Consider the following 17,105-nt stretch of genomic DNA (forward strand, 5'->3'; position numbering starts at 1 on the left):
GCAAACCGCAGTCGACTACATGGGAGTCCAGCGACATAGCCACTACGTTAACTGCTGGTCCCTGTTATTATTATTTCTTAATTTGACCAGATAGAGAGGGAGAGAGTAAAAGGAAAGTGAGAAAGCAAGTCATCAGGTCTAGGACTCAAACTGTGGTTGGCTATGATGGAATCCAGAGCCTTAACCACCATGCCACCTGCTGACCCCATCTTGGGAAATTTTACTTCCACTCCTGTCCCTGCCCACCCTATTCTTTCAAGTTACCTACCTCATAGAAACTATTATTTACCAAGTTCACCTGTCTCCTTTGGACAGCATGATTTAAATGGTGGTGATATTTAGCATTCAATAGGAACAAGGTGATCAGACACCAGTGAAATTAATGGCAACTTTTTTTTTTTCCTCTCTCTCTGCTGTATATTTTCTTAAGTAATTTGTTAACAACAACACTGCCAAGCACAGTAGACGGGCTCTCTGTAGAGAGCATTTCCGATTCCTGGGAGGAAGAAGGAATACAACACCTGTGTTATCTATCTCTTGAAAATCACCTAGATTCATGTTCTAATTAGACAATTCCTTTATCTGAACTGCATTCCATTTCCAGGATTTGGAAGAGCTAAAGAATTGGAGAGAAAGGGACCTTTCAATCCTCATGACATCACTTTTCAAAGAGGATATGGAGAAAGTAATTTAAAATTTGAGAAGAGTCTGATTCTCTTACTTACCTAAATCCTAACACATGGATTTCTTTGAATCCTGGAAGTTTCTTAAATACCTTTTGAATCTGCAGAAAGAAATTTATAAAATATTCTTTAGTTCTAGTGGGTCAGATATTACCTAACTGAAAAAGTCTAAACACTTTTGAAGAGTTAGGAGAAAAAATGGGGATGGAAAATTGAAACAACAAATGAGGCCATATCTTTGTTCTCAGTTATTTCTGAAACCCAGAGGAACGTATTTTGCTACTTATTTAAAAGCTGTAATTGGGTGGTTCTGACCTGCTTTAATGGTTACTTTACATAAAATATACAATAACTTTAAAATGTATTTGGAGGAAATTTTTGGCTGTAGGATTTTTGCTTATACATACAAAATAATACTGTGGCCCTTCCTTATCCTTGGGGGATATATTCCAAGACCCTGGGGAGCTGCCTGAAACTGCAGGTAATACTGAACCTCACCTATGCTGCTTTTCCTGTACATACATTTGTATAGTAAAGTTTAATTTATAAATTAGGCAGAGTAAGAAATTAGTAATATCCAATTATAAAATAGAAAAATTGTAACAATATTATGTAATAAAAGTTATGTGAATAGATCTCTCAAAATATTTTGTTGTGCCATGTTTAACTATTTCTGTACTATGGTTGACCACAGATAACTAAAACTATGGAAAGTGAAACCACAGATAAGATGGGGACTACTGTATGATATTTTCTGACTCTAACTATAGTTAACTACAATATTTTTGAGTTAATTGTATAGTTTGGAAAGATCTAGTCTAATAGATTAGACTAGTTCTTTGATTCACCGAAGGTCACATTTTCTTCATTAATTTGCCTTTCTTGTGAGGCCTGTTACCAGGCTATTTTACAATGGTTATATTAATTCCTCCCCAGCCCACAACAACCTGACTTCTGACCCTGAGTTCCCCCAGAAGGAAGGTTTCTCTCTAGGTCACTGTCTCTTGGCTCTCTCTAAAACCAGAGGTATTTTCCATTCCTCCTTCACTCAGTTGCTGCTCTACTTCTTTAGTTTCTCTGTCTTTCAATCTATAAAGTTTGGTGAATCAAAGAGCTAATCTAATCTGTTAAATTAGAATCTGTTTCTTCATTTTGTTTAGGCATACCAGCCATTTTGAATTTAATAAATGCTTTTAACACTGTAGATATATTTCCAAACTATATAATTAACTAAAAAATATTGTAGTTAACTATAGTTAGAGTCAGAAAATGTTATAATAGTAGTCCCCACCTTATCTATAGTTTCACTTTCCACAGTTTTAGTTATCTGTAGTCAATCATAGTCCAGAAATAGTTCCAATAGTTTCTCAGTCTTTCAATTTCTTTGTGCCATCTTATTTCTGTCTTCACTCTCCACTTTAAAAATGAGGAGGCTGCAAACTTCCATCCTCAGCCTCCTCCTTGCTCTCACTCTTCTATTTATTTCATAAGCTCGACTGTAGGTCTCCTGCTAGGGAGGCCCTGGGATCACTGTTACATAGACTGCCCTACCCAGTTTTCTTGTAGGAAGGCCTGGAAGCAAGAGAGACTAAGAGGAAGGGATAATAGTTTAGTAGTGAAGCTTGGGAGAGAAAGAACGGTGAATGGTAAGGTTGAACAGAAGAGCAGAGACTCATTCCTGTCCTCTCCTGTCTTTCCTTCCCTCTCCCTCCTTTTGGGGAGATCTTGTTTTCTCTCATGACGTCAATGATCACTCAATACATGGCCTTTAGTTTTCCACGTAAGTATTCCAACATTTGCCACCAATTAAATCTTCCCAAGTAAGAGTGATTCTCTTTTCCCTAAATTTGCCTTCCTTCCTGGCCTTGCCATCTTGATCAGGGTCATAAGCAACCATCATCTTCCATGCCAGAAAGTCCAGTATCCCCAGATACCTTCTTTCTATGCCTTTCACATGCAGCCAGCAACTCCTTTTGGTTTGAATTGCACAGTGATTTTTGTTTCAGTCATATTCTTCTTATTTTCATGCCCGGCACTCCCTCATGTTCCTTCCTGCACTGCTGAAATGGGTTTCTGTGTGTGGGGGTGGGCAAGGGAGGAGAAATGGTTTTCTGGGTGTGTTGGGAAGGGGAAGGGGAGAAGGACGATAATTTTTCTCTAAGTTAAACATTTTGTATCATTTGCTCTTTACTAAAAATCCCTTGATGGGATACACTGCCTATTAAATAAGGTCCAGTTCTTTAGACTGGCCTTTCAAACCTTCCAGGCTCTATTGCCTTACCATTTTGTACCAGTCTCTACCTTCCTATTCCACTCTGGGCAATATTATTTCCTTGGCCAACATTGTGTCCTCTAGTGACACCAAACTGACTCCTATGTCTTCCCCTATACAACATGCACTTCTATTTTTCCAGGCTTCTTTGAATGATGTTTTCTTACCCCAAGGTCATGTCTCCTCATCTTCTGCTCATTGATTGCTCCCCCATCCCATATCCATTTTCAAAGCCAGCCCAAACATCTTCTTTAATGAAAAGCATTCGTAGAGCCCCAAAGCCAGGCTCAATTATTTCTTCTTTCTGCTAGTCTAGAATTTATTAAAGTATGTCTCACAAATTTCTGTGAGGTGTATATCAGTTTTCCTCACTGATACTATGCTCCCCAGCTTCAGGCCTCATGTCTTGCTTGTTCACCTTTATTTCCTCTCCTCCCAGTATCTAAGAGATTGGCATTTACATAGGAGGGACTCAGAAATTTGTTTGCACCGAGTGTATCTCTTCACTCTCTAAACTCATCAACATGCCACTGCACAATCACCAAATCTAAAATTACTGCTGACTTACATTATCCATGCCGAAGGCTAGAGCAGTGATGCTCAGATACCCCAAATCATCAACTACATTGACTTCTGGAGTGCATTGTGGGCTCCCCCCAAGCAGACTCATTTACTTTCTAATTATATTTTATGTGCTATTATTAAAGATGGTTTCTATTCCCTGAACATATAGGAACTGCAGTGATGAAGGTAGCTCAGTTTTTGGGTGACAAGGACGTACGCATATTGGCCTGGGTCTACATATTGGATCCACTACTCTCTAGCAGCAAGGCCTTGAGTTTATTGCTTAATGCTTCTGAATCTTGATCTCCTTTGCCAAAATGTGATGATAGTACTTAAATCATTTGGTTGCCATAAGCAATAACTATAGAGTAACAAGTGCCTGGCAGACAGAAGGACAGAGTTAGTGATACTGTATTATTAGTTCTTATTCTCTCTCTCTTACCGGATTACTAGCTCCTTAAGGGCTTGGTTTGTTTGACTCCGTCAGTGACTACACAGCATGGAGCCTGGCCAGGGTCGAGCAAGCTTTCAGTAAGTTATTTTTGGAAGACTCAGGGGAGAGGACAGGATAAGGATTTCTATGGAGGTCAGGGGCAGGGAGCTGGAGGGTAATAAGTTTATGCACCTTATCCTGTCATGGACCTAACAGGGAAGAGCTGGGAGATGCAGTTCTTCAGAGTTCATCTTTATTGTGGGGGCAGGCAAGAAAGGAGTGTGCACATGCTTTAGGTCTGTTCTGGTTTTTGGGTCAAACAGCTTTGCGAAATTTGTCATGTCATTGCAGTAACAGCACCAGGGACTGAACACGTAAGTGTGAGCTGCAGTTTTTGGAGCAGGAGATTCAGACCTTTAATCATCTCTCTTCTTTGCCCAGAATACTGGAGACACTTTATCCATAAGACAATCAGGCACAAAGCTGCCCTGTAGAAGCCGGCAGCTGCACCACTGACAGCAGGGAGGACTGCTGAGCAGAGCGTCCTCTCCTCCAGCTCCATGGCACTGTCTGGGATGGAGGGTGTTTGTTGTTTTTGTCTGTGTCCTCTTTGTGAACCTGTCTATGATTGTTTAAGAACCAGCTTTGCTTAGGAGGGTGTCGAAGGCATCCAGGGAGGAGATGACAAAAGTCTTCACTTAATTCTGCTAAATAATCTTCAGAGGGACCTCCCAATCATGAAGCACTAGCCAGTAAATTGCTAATTAAGTGCCCAGTTAACCTTATTAATAATACTAAATGCACAGGGGCCTCTGTGATTCTGCTGGAATGTGTATTAATGGGACTATAAAAAGGCAGCCGTGTTGAGTTCTCGTGAATGTTTGCACAGGATAAAGTATTCAGACAACAACTAAGCAATTTCTTTTGACATTTGTATCAAATTGCTCATTAGGTTTATTGTGGAAATTAAATTACTGCAAGGCACTGTCCATTAATTCCTGATTAGGCTCGAATGGCTGTGCTAATGCAGGCATTGGCCTTGGAGATGCAGATTGGTTATCTGATGGCAGGCTGGAGATGTTGAGTCCCTGCTCAGGATCCTGATAGGGAAATAGGCTGTGAACAGAGGGGCTCTTCAGAGAAACCAGTGACTGTACCAAGTGGAACCAGCTAGACCAAGGCAATGGGTCTTCAGAACAAGATGGGGCAAGCAATTGCTTTGGCGAGCAATTTTTCAAAGACTTGAAGGAGCATATACATTTAATCATAATCAATAGTCTTTTCCCCATAAATATTTATTTGGGGAAAATAGGAAGCACAGCATAGTGGTAACCAAGGATTCTGGTGACACGCTGTCTAGCTTGGAGTCTCAGGTCTGCCAGTAATAGGTGTGCTCATCACTGAGCATTTAATTAATTTCCTTGTGATTCAGTTTTCTAACATATGAAAAAGGGAACTAGAGGGACCAGCAGGTGGCGTGGTGGTTAAGGTGTTGGATACTCCCATGTGGTCAACCACAGTTTGAGTCCTGGACATGGTGGCTTACTTTCTCACTTTTTTTCTCTCTCTCTCTGAGTGTGTGTCTCACTCTGGTCAAATTAAAAAATAAATGAATGAATAAGTAAAATTAAGAAAGAAAAAGGTAAATAGGATTACATATCTGATTGTGTGAAAAACTAAATGAGTTAATACATATAAAGCATCAAAATAATGCTATTATTTCTATACAAGGCAGTTTAGACTTAGAAAGGAACTTTGAAGTCATCTTCTTTGATTTTTAATATCTGAGGCCAGGAAAATAAGTATCCCAAATTCTCATGGCTGATTCTTGGCAGAAATAGGGCTGGGACACAGATTTTTAAAAAATCCCAATGTATTTGTATTATTTTATATCAGGTAGTTTAAGGTATTTAGAAAATTAACAATAAGTCAATAAAGAGTCAATGGCCAATTGTCCAACTTTGAAGATGTTCTCATTACGCTAAGGATTTGCTGAAAAGAATATTTCAGAAGTTAAATGGAAAAGTTAATAAACTATTCTTAATTCATTCTAATAATCCATCTCTAAGTACTTCTATGCTTCATCCCATGCTGTCAGGTGTTGGATACTCCCATGTGGTCAACCACAGTTTGAGTCCTGGACATGGTGGCTTACTTTCTCACTTTTTTTCTCTCTCTCTCTGAGTGTGTGTCTCACTCTGGTCAAATTAAAAAATAAATGAATGAATAAGTAAAATTAAGAAAGAAAAAGGTAAATAGGATTACATATCTGATTGTGTGAAAAACTAAATGAGTTAATACATATAAAGCATCAAAATAATGCTATTATTTCTATACAAGGCAGTTTAGACTTAGAAAGGAACTTTGAAGTCATCTTCTTTGATTTTTAATATCTGAGGCCAGGAAAATAAGTATCCCAAATTCTCATGGCTGATTCTTGGCAGAAATAGGGCTGGGACACAGATTTTTAAAAAATCCCAATGTATTTGTATTATTTTATATCAGGTAGTTTAAGGTATTTAGAAAATTAACAATAAGTCAATAAAGAGTCAATGGCCAATTGTCCAACTTTGAAGATGTTCTCATTACGCTAAGGATTTGCTGAAAAGAATATTTCAGAAGTTAAATGGAAAAGTTAATAAACTATTCTTAATTCATTCTAATAATCCATCTCTAAGTACTTCTATGCTTCATCCCATGCTGTCTCTTTCTTTTTGAAGACTATAAAAATGATTCTTTACATTTTATTAACTGAATGCAGGTGCAGAGAAAGGTTGGAGGTTAAGGAGCTTTCACTTATTCATCATCTATCTGGCTGAGGGGGGGTTAGTACTGAATTTTCCAAGTATGAGAAGTGGAGGCCCATTTGTTCCCTGGCCATGCTGTAGGATCCATGAAGACCAGGATATTCATGATGTAGTTCAGTTATGGAATCTCATGGATGTTTCTAATTTTAGTTGCATATGTTAAAAAAAAATTGAGTGGTTAACTATATCCCAAGCTCTGCAGTGAGAAGTTAGCCTTCCTTATGATAAAGGATGTTGAACACTTTTTCATATGCCTTTTGGCTGTTTGTATGTCACCCTTAGAGAGTTGTCTATGCAGCTCATTTACACATGTTTTAATTGGGTTGATTTTAAAAAAAAATACAAATCAAAACAACAATGAATTACTACCTAACCCCATTTACAATGGCTAATATTAAAAAAATAAAGAATGATAAGTGCTGGTGAGGCTGTGGTGAAAAGGAAACTCTCTTACACTGTTGGTGGGAATGTAAGTTAGAATAACCACTGTGGAGAATAATACAGAAGTTCCTCAAAGGCCTACAAATAGAACTATCACATGATCCAGCAATTCCACTCCTGGAAATCTACCCAAAGAATACACTCAGCCAGAAAAGCACTTGCATGCCCACATTTATTGCGGCATTATTCAAAATTGCTAAGACATGGAACTACCCGAAATGTCTATGAACAGATGAATAGATTTTAAAGGTGTGGCACATATACCTATAAAATACTACTCAGCCATAAAATACAGTGAGACTCTGGCATTTGAAAGAGAGTGGATGAATATGGAAGATTTACTGCTAGGCACAGCAAGCCAGACTATGAAAGAGAGGAATTATAGGTGCCTGCTCAATATATACTGAATGTCTATACTCTATGGTAGAAACTGAAAGATTGGAAGGTATAAAAGTATGAAGAACAACTGTGGATACTAGAGACAGTGTGAAAGGAGGGTGGGAAATGGGGGGGGGTGAGAGGGAAGGAATCAGGGGAAAAAGAAAGAAGCAAAACATTTAAGGGACACAAAAATGGAAAATTACCTGTTGATAATAATGAGTATGGTAATATCTTTGACTAATATACAGTCTATTCATGCTGGGAAAATTAATTTTGTTTCTTATAATGACACACAGTGATTGAATGTAAAAAAGGTTAGGCTTCAGAGATAAAAGAAAGAGTTCCTGCTTTCAAAGGGAAGATGTGACAACAGTAGGGCCAGGTATTAATGAGCCCAGTAGAGAGGCTTGAACATAGAATAGGAAAAGGAATTTTCCAAAGTGCTGAGAATGAGATTTGGGGAAGGATATTTGGGACAGAAAGGCTAAAAGTGAAGACAATTTGCGCATAATTTGTTTTTCTGGAAACCAGAATGCAAAGGAAGGGGATGATGAAAAACTGGTTTAAGACAAGGCTGAAAGGGAAGGCAGAAGTCTTTATCATGGCATTTGGATTCCAAACATAGCATAGTAGTTGGATTTATCTATCAGGATATTGAAGAGTGTTTGCATTTAATCAGGGACAAACAGATATGGCGATAATCAGAGACAGAAGAGACATCTTGGGAAACGGCCTCAGTTTAGTAATTAATGACACGGACAACATAACTGCCTTACTATTTGTCACCCATGAAAAATGTCATGTCTTTAAATTACATCAAACTTCAGAAATATTATGTAAAGACAAAATATTATGAGTTAAAAATTCGTATTTCAATTCAGCATGTTCTTTAGTGGGTGCCTATGTGATCATTTTATTTTAACCACTTTATTGAGGTACAATTGTCACATAAAAGTTATACATATTTAATGTATACTTCTCAGTGAATCGGGGGTAAGTATGTAACCATGAAATCATCATCACAATGCTTATTGTAGACAGACTACCTACATAACAGCTTTCAGTTAAGTGATATTAAAGATCTACTAATATTAAAAAATCTAAATGAAAATAACTTTTAAGAATGAAAAAGCTCAGATAGAAAACTTTCTTGGAGGTGCATTTGTTCTAACATTTTGGGACCCATTGTGATTTTCCTTTTCTTTTTAAGATGGTCACAAGTCATTGGAACTAACGAGCCAAAAGTGTTTATGTTTGATCGGCTCCTAGGTTCTGAGTTGTGACATGGGATGTGATTTTACGGGTTGGGCTCACTCACCTGAAGTTGAGACTTTGCTGCTAGCTCCTGGTAAGATGGGGACTGGGAGTCAGCGAGCTCTGTGTTGAACTTCTGGTTTGCCAGAGAGATGCTGAACTCTACTTTTTGCTCCAGTGGGCCCTCAGACACATCAATAAATTCTGTTTCTCCTTCCTGAGTTAAAAAAAGGACTTTAATTAACATAAACCACATACAAATGGTTACATTTTATATATAATGTATATGTTGATTTATCTCAAGAACTGGACTATGAAGGCTCAAGTGTTTTTTTTTTTTTTTTTTTTGAGAGATTTTCACTGTAGGGCGCGTGCGCTCGCTAGACAGACAGAGAGAGACATAGAGACAGAAAGCGAGAAATCACCCCCCAGGGGGGATGGTCACGCCGCAATCCCTTCTCCTCCATTCTCCTCTCGGGATCTTGGGCACGCACGCACACGCGCCCAGCGTGAGTTTTAAGCCACCGGGTCCGGGACACGAACCGCGGTCGACTACATGGGAGTCCAGCGACATAGCCATTACGCTAACTGCTGGTTCCCAAGGCTCAGGTGTTTTTAGATTACAGTCCTATTAACTAGCCTATGAAATTTCTGTGAGAGACAAAGTTCTTAAGCTTTACTGATTAATTATTAGCTACTTGAGAACGCTGTCATTTTATGCCTGTGTGATCTTCATGATGTGTTTGCATATGTATACACACACACGCACATAACATTCATGTGTATAGTCACATATTTAAAGGGATTTGAAAAATGGAATCGATCGGGACTCTAAAAAGTCATTGAAAAATGGAATTAAAGTATAATTTTATTTTGATGCCAAAATATTTTGACAACCTTGCACAGTTTTTTCATAATACATATTTTCCACGAACTTTTTGAAGACCCTTCATAAATATTGCTGATGCATCCCACTTAGATGGTTGACTTTATAAATACTCATTTGTGAGGACTAGCTTAGACAAAATAACCTATGGATTCTGAAATGTTTAATACAATACTTTTAAGAGAAGTGTCTAGACTAGTTTAATGAGAATATCTGTGTTTGACTCTCACATAGAAAATATTTAGAAAGTACTTTCTCTCTGAAGGAATGACATTTTGGGGTCATCTTTGGAAACATATACCTAAGAATAAGAGCACTGTCTGAGCATCCAGATTTTGCCTTGTTCCCAAAGGACCAGAAATCATTGTTTTTGCTTTTTAAGTTCACAAACAAGCAGGGGTCTTCCATTGCTCTGAATTCACTTGGCTTCCGTGGTACAGAGCAAGCCTTGAGCTGGGTTTCAACATGGATTTGATAGATTTACAAACTCAGGTACCCAGAGGATACTCGAATATTTACTGCTTTCTTAAAAGTGTTAAAAGAATTATGTCTGAAAAAGTGAATGTTTCTGATTACATACATGATCTCTTTCAGTGAAATTAGAGGCATGAAGGTGAAAGAGGAGAACAACTCATGAAATTTCCCTGCAGGGCAGAATGACAACTGGTAGCAGGTGGATTTCCTCCTCATTTCTTTCCACCAACTCTCCTTGTCCATAGGCAAAGACAACAGAGCAGTCTCTAACATTAATAGGGCACATGGAGGACATAGAGTCATACTTAGTAGTTTACTGATGTTCGTTAAAAAATGTTCATTCATTCATTTATTCAAAAGATACACTGAGCATCTGTGTGGGTGTAACACAGTGCTATGATCTATTGGAAACTGAAAGAAAATTATGGCATATGGTATTCTTTTCTAGAATCTTATTTCATTAGGCAGATTGGAAGTTCACATGAAACTCTAGGTGAATTCTTTAAATATATTAGTGAGAAGGTCCTAACCAAAGGTATCCTCAGCCACTGGATTAATTTTTCATGCCTGTCATTTGGCGCCTTCAGAGACTGCCTATGCATACTTTTTGTTGACATTCAAGGCTCTCTGTAGTCTGATTCCTACCTGTTTGAATAATTTTAGTCTCACTTCTCTGCCCTGACAGCCAAATTCATCTAGTCACTGTTGTTCAGACACTGCATTGCCAGTCTCCTGACTGGGAACCTTTCTCTCTGCTCTCCATCCCCACCCCCAACAATCACACACACACACACACACACACGCACACGCACACGCACACACACACACACCATGTAGCCACAGAGGAGGCTTTTTTTTTTTTTTTAATTTTTTTACTAATATGCTGGGATTCATTTGAGATAATATATCTTCTTATCAACTAGGGAAGAAGAAATTTCTGCTTCTTTTAAATTCCTATCATTGATTAGTACCTGACTTGCTCACTTGGTACCTATGACATACTCACAGCCTTTATATGCAAACTTCATGGCCCCACATATCATATTCATACCCTTGAATCCAGCATGATTCTCAAAGTTCACCGAATCTCTCAAAGCGAAGAATCATGGGGCTATAGAGGCAGGGTAAGGAATGAAGACAGCCAGGTTCTAGTCTGCCATTCCTTATATGTGAGGGGTCTTCAAAAAGTTCATGGAAAGTAAATATGAAAAAACTGGATGGATTTCAATTTATTTATTTATTTATTTATTTTTTTTTTGAGAGGTTTTTGCTATAGGGGACGTGCGCTCACCAGACAGACAGAGAGAGACATAGAGACAGAAAGCGAGAAATCACCCCCCAGGGGGGATGGTCACGCCGCAATCCCTTTTCCTCCATTCTCCTCTCAGGATCTTGGGCACGCACGCACACGTGCCCGGCGTGAGTTTTAAGTCACCGGGTCCAGGACGTGAACCACGGTCGACTACGTGGGAGTCCAGCGACATATCATTACGCTAACTGCTGGTTCCCTATTTATTTATTTTGCACACTGAAATTAACTCGTACTATAATTCCATTTTTCATGACATTTTTTAAAATAAATTTTTGCCATAAAGCACATGTGCATGCCAGAGAGAGACAGAGACAGTAAAAGGGAATATGAGAAATCACCCCTCAGCGGGGATGGCCATGCTGCAATCCCTTCTCCTCCATTCTCTTCTTGGGATCTTGAGCATGTACATGCACACTCACATGGCATAATTTTCAAGCCAGCAGGTCTAGGATTTGAACGGTAGTGGGCCATGTGGGAATCCACCAACATAACATACCATCTGCTAGCCCTTTCCAAGAACTTTTTGAAGCCCTCCCTTGTATTTCTGTCTTCTTTGAAGTCTGCCCCCCCTCCCCCCCCAGCAATGACAGCCACTTTGTTATTTGGTAGTCATGAGAACAGTGTTTTCCTGCTTTAGTAGAAAAAAACTGAGTGTCTGGTCTCCAAGCCATTGGGGAGGTTAAAAATACATACTCTGTTAAAAAAATATGCCAGAAGGCATATGCATATAAGAGAGAGAAGAAGAAAGAAAAAGTACCCCCAATGGGATCTGGTCACACCACCTCAGTCCCCTTTTCTCGATTGCTTCATCCTGTCAGGTTCCTGGGCATGTGCACCTGGCTTGTTTTTTGAGCTGCTGACCAGGATTTGAACTGTAGCCGGTCATGTAGGATCTGGCTTCCTACACAGAGTGCTTATCCACTGTGCTATAGTCTAGCCTGTAACAAATTCTCTCCTTGTTTGAGAGCCAACATTAATTTATTCAGTCTTCATTCTGCATACCTCAGAGTGGTGGTCCTTAAGCCTTCTTGCCTTTGAACCCTTTTTATTTTCCCCCATTTGACAAGCATTGTTTGAATGATTTTGATATCTTTCTGACCAGTCTGGACATGACAGAAAACAAAAGCTCTACTTTTATTGTGAACATGGGCAATAGAGTGGAGAAAAACTTTGGAGGAGAAAAACCTTCATTGATTGATTGATTTCATTCCTTCTAGTGCTTGGTGAGTGCCTACTATGTTTAAAGGTCTGTTAGGTACTGGGGAAAAGGGCTCCTGCCTTCCAGAATTTATAATTAAATTGCTTCTTGTAATTACCCACTTTATCCTCATTCTCTTATTTCTTTAATAATAATGCCTAGAAAGAAGTTAGAACTACTAATAGAACAAAATCATTGACTCTTAATCAGAGTGGTAATGTTGAATGACTAGTCATCTATTCTTTTTTTTTTTTTTTGCCAAACAGGCATAGAAAGAGTTAGATTGACTCAGAATTTCTTACTGTTGTAGGCATCTTGCTAATGTTGAGGGTGGTATTGAGAATCTCATTGAGGACTATGTCATCAGGAGTGAGAGGGAGAGGCCCGAGTGAGACACCAGGAACATCTATGGAAATTAAGAAAAGTAAAGGCACAAACATGAGACTAAGGATTTTAAATTAGAACAACTTCAAAATTCCATATGCTTTTTCTTCTGTCACTCTGGAATTTACAGATGTCAGGTGCATTCTTTTCTTTTACTTTTTTTTAAAGAATAATTTATTTAATTTTATTTATTCATTCAATCATTTTTATTTGACCAGAGAAAGACAGACACACACAGAGAGAAGGAAAGTGAGAAAGCAAGCCACCAGGTCTGAGACTCGAACTGTGGTTGGCCACGTGGGAGTGTCCAGCACTTTAATCACTATGCCATCTGCTGACCCTTAACTTATTTTTTAAAGATTGCATTAATATGTTCTTGAAAAAGGATATAGCTCATACTTTTTAAAAAAATTGACAGAAAACTTATAAAGGGAATTAACAACTATAAAACTCTTTTTATAGTTAAAGAATGCATTTACCACTAGCTTTTTTGGAATTTAAACTAGGCTGTTTTCATTATTAGCTACAAGTCAATGTGAAAAAGATAAATTAGCTGAACTTAGATACTCAAATCTCTCCTAAGATATTAAAGTTATGGCAGCTTTCTCTGAATGTCAGAAAATAAATGGGGAAATGATATTGTCATGAGTTAAAAAATATTTATTTTTCTTGGGATCAGCAGTTAATGTAGTGGCTATGTCACTGGACTCCCATGTAGTCAACCGTGGTTTGAGTCCTGGACCCAGTGGCTTAAAATCACGCCGGGCTCGTGTGTGTACGTGTCCAAGATCCCGAGAGGAGAATGAAGGAGAAAGGATTGCGGTGTGGCCATACCCCCTGGGGGTGATTTCTCGCTTTCTGTCTCTCTGTCTCTCTCTGTCTTTCCGGCAAGCGCACGTGCCCTATAGCAAAAGCCTCTAAAACATTTTTATTTTTCTCAATTCCAGATGTTAAATGATCAAAAGTTGATGTATTAAAACATTATTAACATAACTAAAAATCAGTAAAACTGAGGAAAACATTTACCAGAAGATTCATAGTTTTATTTTGTATATTTAAAAGTATTCTTAAATTATATGGGAAAACAGTAAGACTGCAATAGAAAAATACATAAAATATTTCAATCATTTAATAAACATAATAGTATTATTTTCTCTTTCCTTTTGGCAAACATTAAAACAAACAGTAATATTCAATATTGACAAGTATGCAATGAGACAAGCTGTTGTCTTTTTGACAAGTGGGTCATTTAAATAGTAAAAAACATTCTGGAAAACAGTTTGTCCAAGCCTATTAAGACTTAAAAATTCATAGTCTTTAGTACATTTGAGAAGTCAGTGATTTAACAGAGATTTATGTTTAAATATTTAAACATGATCTGTAATGGCGTAAAATGGAATGGTTAATTTAATTACATTTATATGGATGCACTAGAATGTTGAAAATCATTAAGATGATTATTTAGAAGTTTTAGTGAAGTTATAAAATGTTATTTATGTATTTTAGGTGGAGAAAAATGGCTCGAACGCTAGGTAATTATGGTCTTTGTAATATATCTAAATATAGAGATGAAGGACTGCAGGAAATGGGCAAAAATGTTGACGGTTGTCTTCAAATTGTAGGATAATGGGTGATTTGGTTTTATCTTTATTCTTTTCTATAGTCTAAGATTATACAGTGAATTAAATTATTTTATAAGGTTAAAGCTACAAGTTAGTTTAAAAAAATGCATTATAAACTTTGTCAGCTTCAGTTAAGGATTGCTTTGGAAATAACATGGCTCCGTGATGATTTGAACTAAAGTTCAGTAACAGACAAAATGAGATCTTAGCTTACCTGTTGAAAACAAAGGGATTTCACTGGGCTCTTCCAAGGTCTCCTCTGTGGAGGTTTCATCTTTTCTGTTAAGAGAATAAAAAGAGAAAAGAGGTGGTGAAAAGAAACTTGATGGCAATAGTAAATATACATTTAAATGAATAGACCTACAAATTAGAGAGTTTAACTTAAAACTGGATTTGTCTTTTTTTTTCCTTTTAGGTAGAAAAGTAATATTACAATATGTTCTTATTGAAGAAAAGTCCAAATAGCCCCTCAGAATGATTATTTGACTCTAGGGTTTTCCATAGTATCTTGGCTTTGTGGGGTCCTGAGAGCACTTCCGTAGTAGGCAAGGCTGGTCCCTGGGGTGTAATGTTTTCTGCTTTTGTGCTTACATTCTGTCTTAGACAGCAGTGCAAATTGATAACATCATCTGTGGCTGAAATATTGTGATTAAAATATCAGATACTCAAGCCTGCAAATCCGGAGTCATCAAACTATCTGACAAAGTAACTCTTCTGGTTAGAGTAATTACAGAGAGAGAGCTTTCTGGGTAATGAAGGTGCATTAAATCTGCACTCTGGACACAGCCACTGCCAGCAGTGGGAACCAGGCAGGGAGTAGGGGTAGGAGGTCTGCAGTGCCATGAAATGGCAGGAGTGAAAGACATTCTGGGGCAGATTTAAGGGCATGGTAATAGAGCCGTCTGCACATAATGATGGCCCATTCTAACAATTTTTATTTAAAAGGTAGTAGTAGTAGTGGTATTTAAAAAAATTACTCACCAAAAGATTTGTTACCATAAGTTATTAAGTCCTGAAGAATTGTGTTTGTGTTAGTATATAAAGTAGTAGTTGACCAATATATTTGGCTGCTCTGTGGCTTATGATGATGGGAAGTTTGAAGATGCTCTCTTGTTTTAGACTCACTAGATTGTTCATAACCAACAGTTATCACTTACATACTTACTACCATACCTAATTCTCCCGAAGTGCTAATAAGTGTAATATACAAAACATTATCAATTAGCCTGGCAAGGGCACTGGCCAGTCAGAATAGATGTCAGCTGTAAACGTAGCTGACTATATTGGTGCACACAGAACAAATACAAATGTAGAGCCTGTAGTGGAATTAGGAATCATCTCCTATTGCTATTTTTTTTCTTGTATTATGCTATACGATTAATACATAGATTTTATGGAGATCATAATTCATAAACAAATATAGCATTTTAAAAATAATTATTTTACTGAACTTTATTTATTTATTTATTTTAATTTGACCAGACAGGGAGAGAGAATGTGAGAGAGAGAGAGATAAAACAAGAAAGGAAACTGCCAGGTCCAGGACTCAAACTGTGGTTGGCCATGTGGGAGTCCAGTATCCTTAACCACCATGCCACCTGCCAGCCCCTAAACATAGCACTTATAATGTAGACAATTAAAAAAAAACTTTTTAGATCTTTGCTTAAAGTGAGATCTCCCTCCTCCTATTATTACTTCAGTCTCTTTGTTTTGCCTGCTGTAAAAAGAAAAACGACAAAGAAGAGTAGTTATTAGAATGTCAGCCATCATTAATAAGTCAACAGTACACATGGTGCAGGACTCTGTTGAATGCTGCTTCTTTATCCTTTATTATTAGGTAGGGTTCTGCCACTAAACTGCAATTTGTACATCAGTAAGGAGCTGTAATTTGGGAAACTGATCCTCTTGGTCCTAGCACTGGCTTTTATTTCAAACTCATTTGAAATTGGCAGATTTATGGGCTACTCAAGTGACAAATGACCTATTTTGTCTTCTTGGAAAGATTTCTTTTTCACTTTTTTATTTTTAAACAACTTGGTATCCATAGACATTATAAAATGTAGCTTCTTCTTTGTCTCCAGCAATGTTGGGAGATACAGAAGTGAATGAAATGATTTTTTTTTTAATCTTTCTGAAATGGGAAATTGTCCCTTATAACTTTTAATGTTTCTCTATCAAGATTTGATACATTTTGTTATGTTTTTATTTTCCTATGGTAGTTCCAGTTTTGCTTTCTTTTCTTTTTCTTTTTTTTTTTTTAATCAAAGAGTAAGTAAAGTATCATTCTATATTTAATTGGGAGGAGTCAGTATCTCTGTGTCTCACTAAGTTAATACTCTAGTACTAAGGTTTTCTGAAGTCACATTATTTCTCCTGGTATTTACTTTTCAAAAT

At 37.6% G+C, this 17,105-nt stretch overlaps 1 protein-coding gene across 1 annotated transcript in view; it reads right to left on the bottom strand.

Annotated features, from left to right (window-relative positions):
- IMPG1 (interphotoreceptor matrix proteoglycan 1) overlaps positions 1–17,105 on the bottom strand; it is a 120,400-nt gene that overhangs the window by 85,385 nt on the left and 17,910 nt on the right. The window contains 4 exon segments of the mRNA XM_027768229.1: positions 726–784; positions 8,900–9,052; positions 13,008–13,111; positions 14,926–14,990. Of these exon segments, the coding sequence (XP_027624030.1) occupies positions 726–784; positions 8,900–9,052; positions 13,008–13,111; positions 14,926–14,990 (381 nt within the window).

This window comes from Tupaia chinensis, unplaced genomic scaffold (genome assembly GCF_000334495.1).
Source record: "Tupaia chinensis unplaced genomic scaffold, TupChi_1.0 Scaffold145685_1, whole genome shotgun sequence".
Lineage (NCBI taxonomy): Eukaryota > Metazoa > Chordata > Mammalia > Scandentia > Tupaiidae > Tupaia > Tupaia belangeri.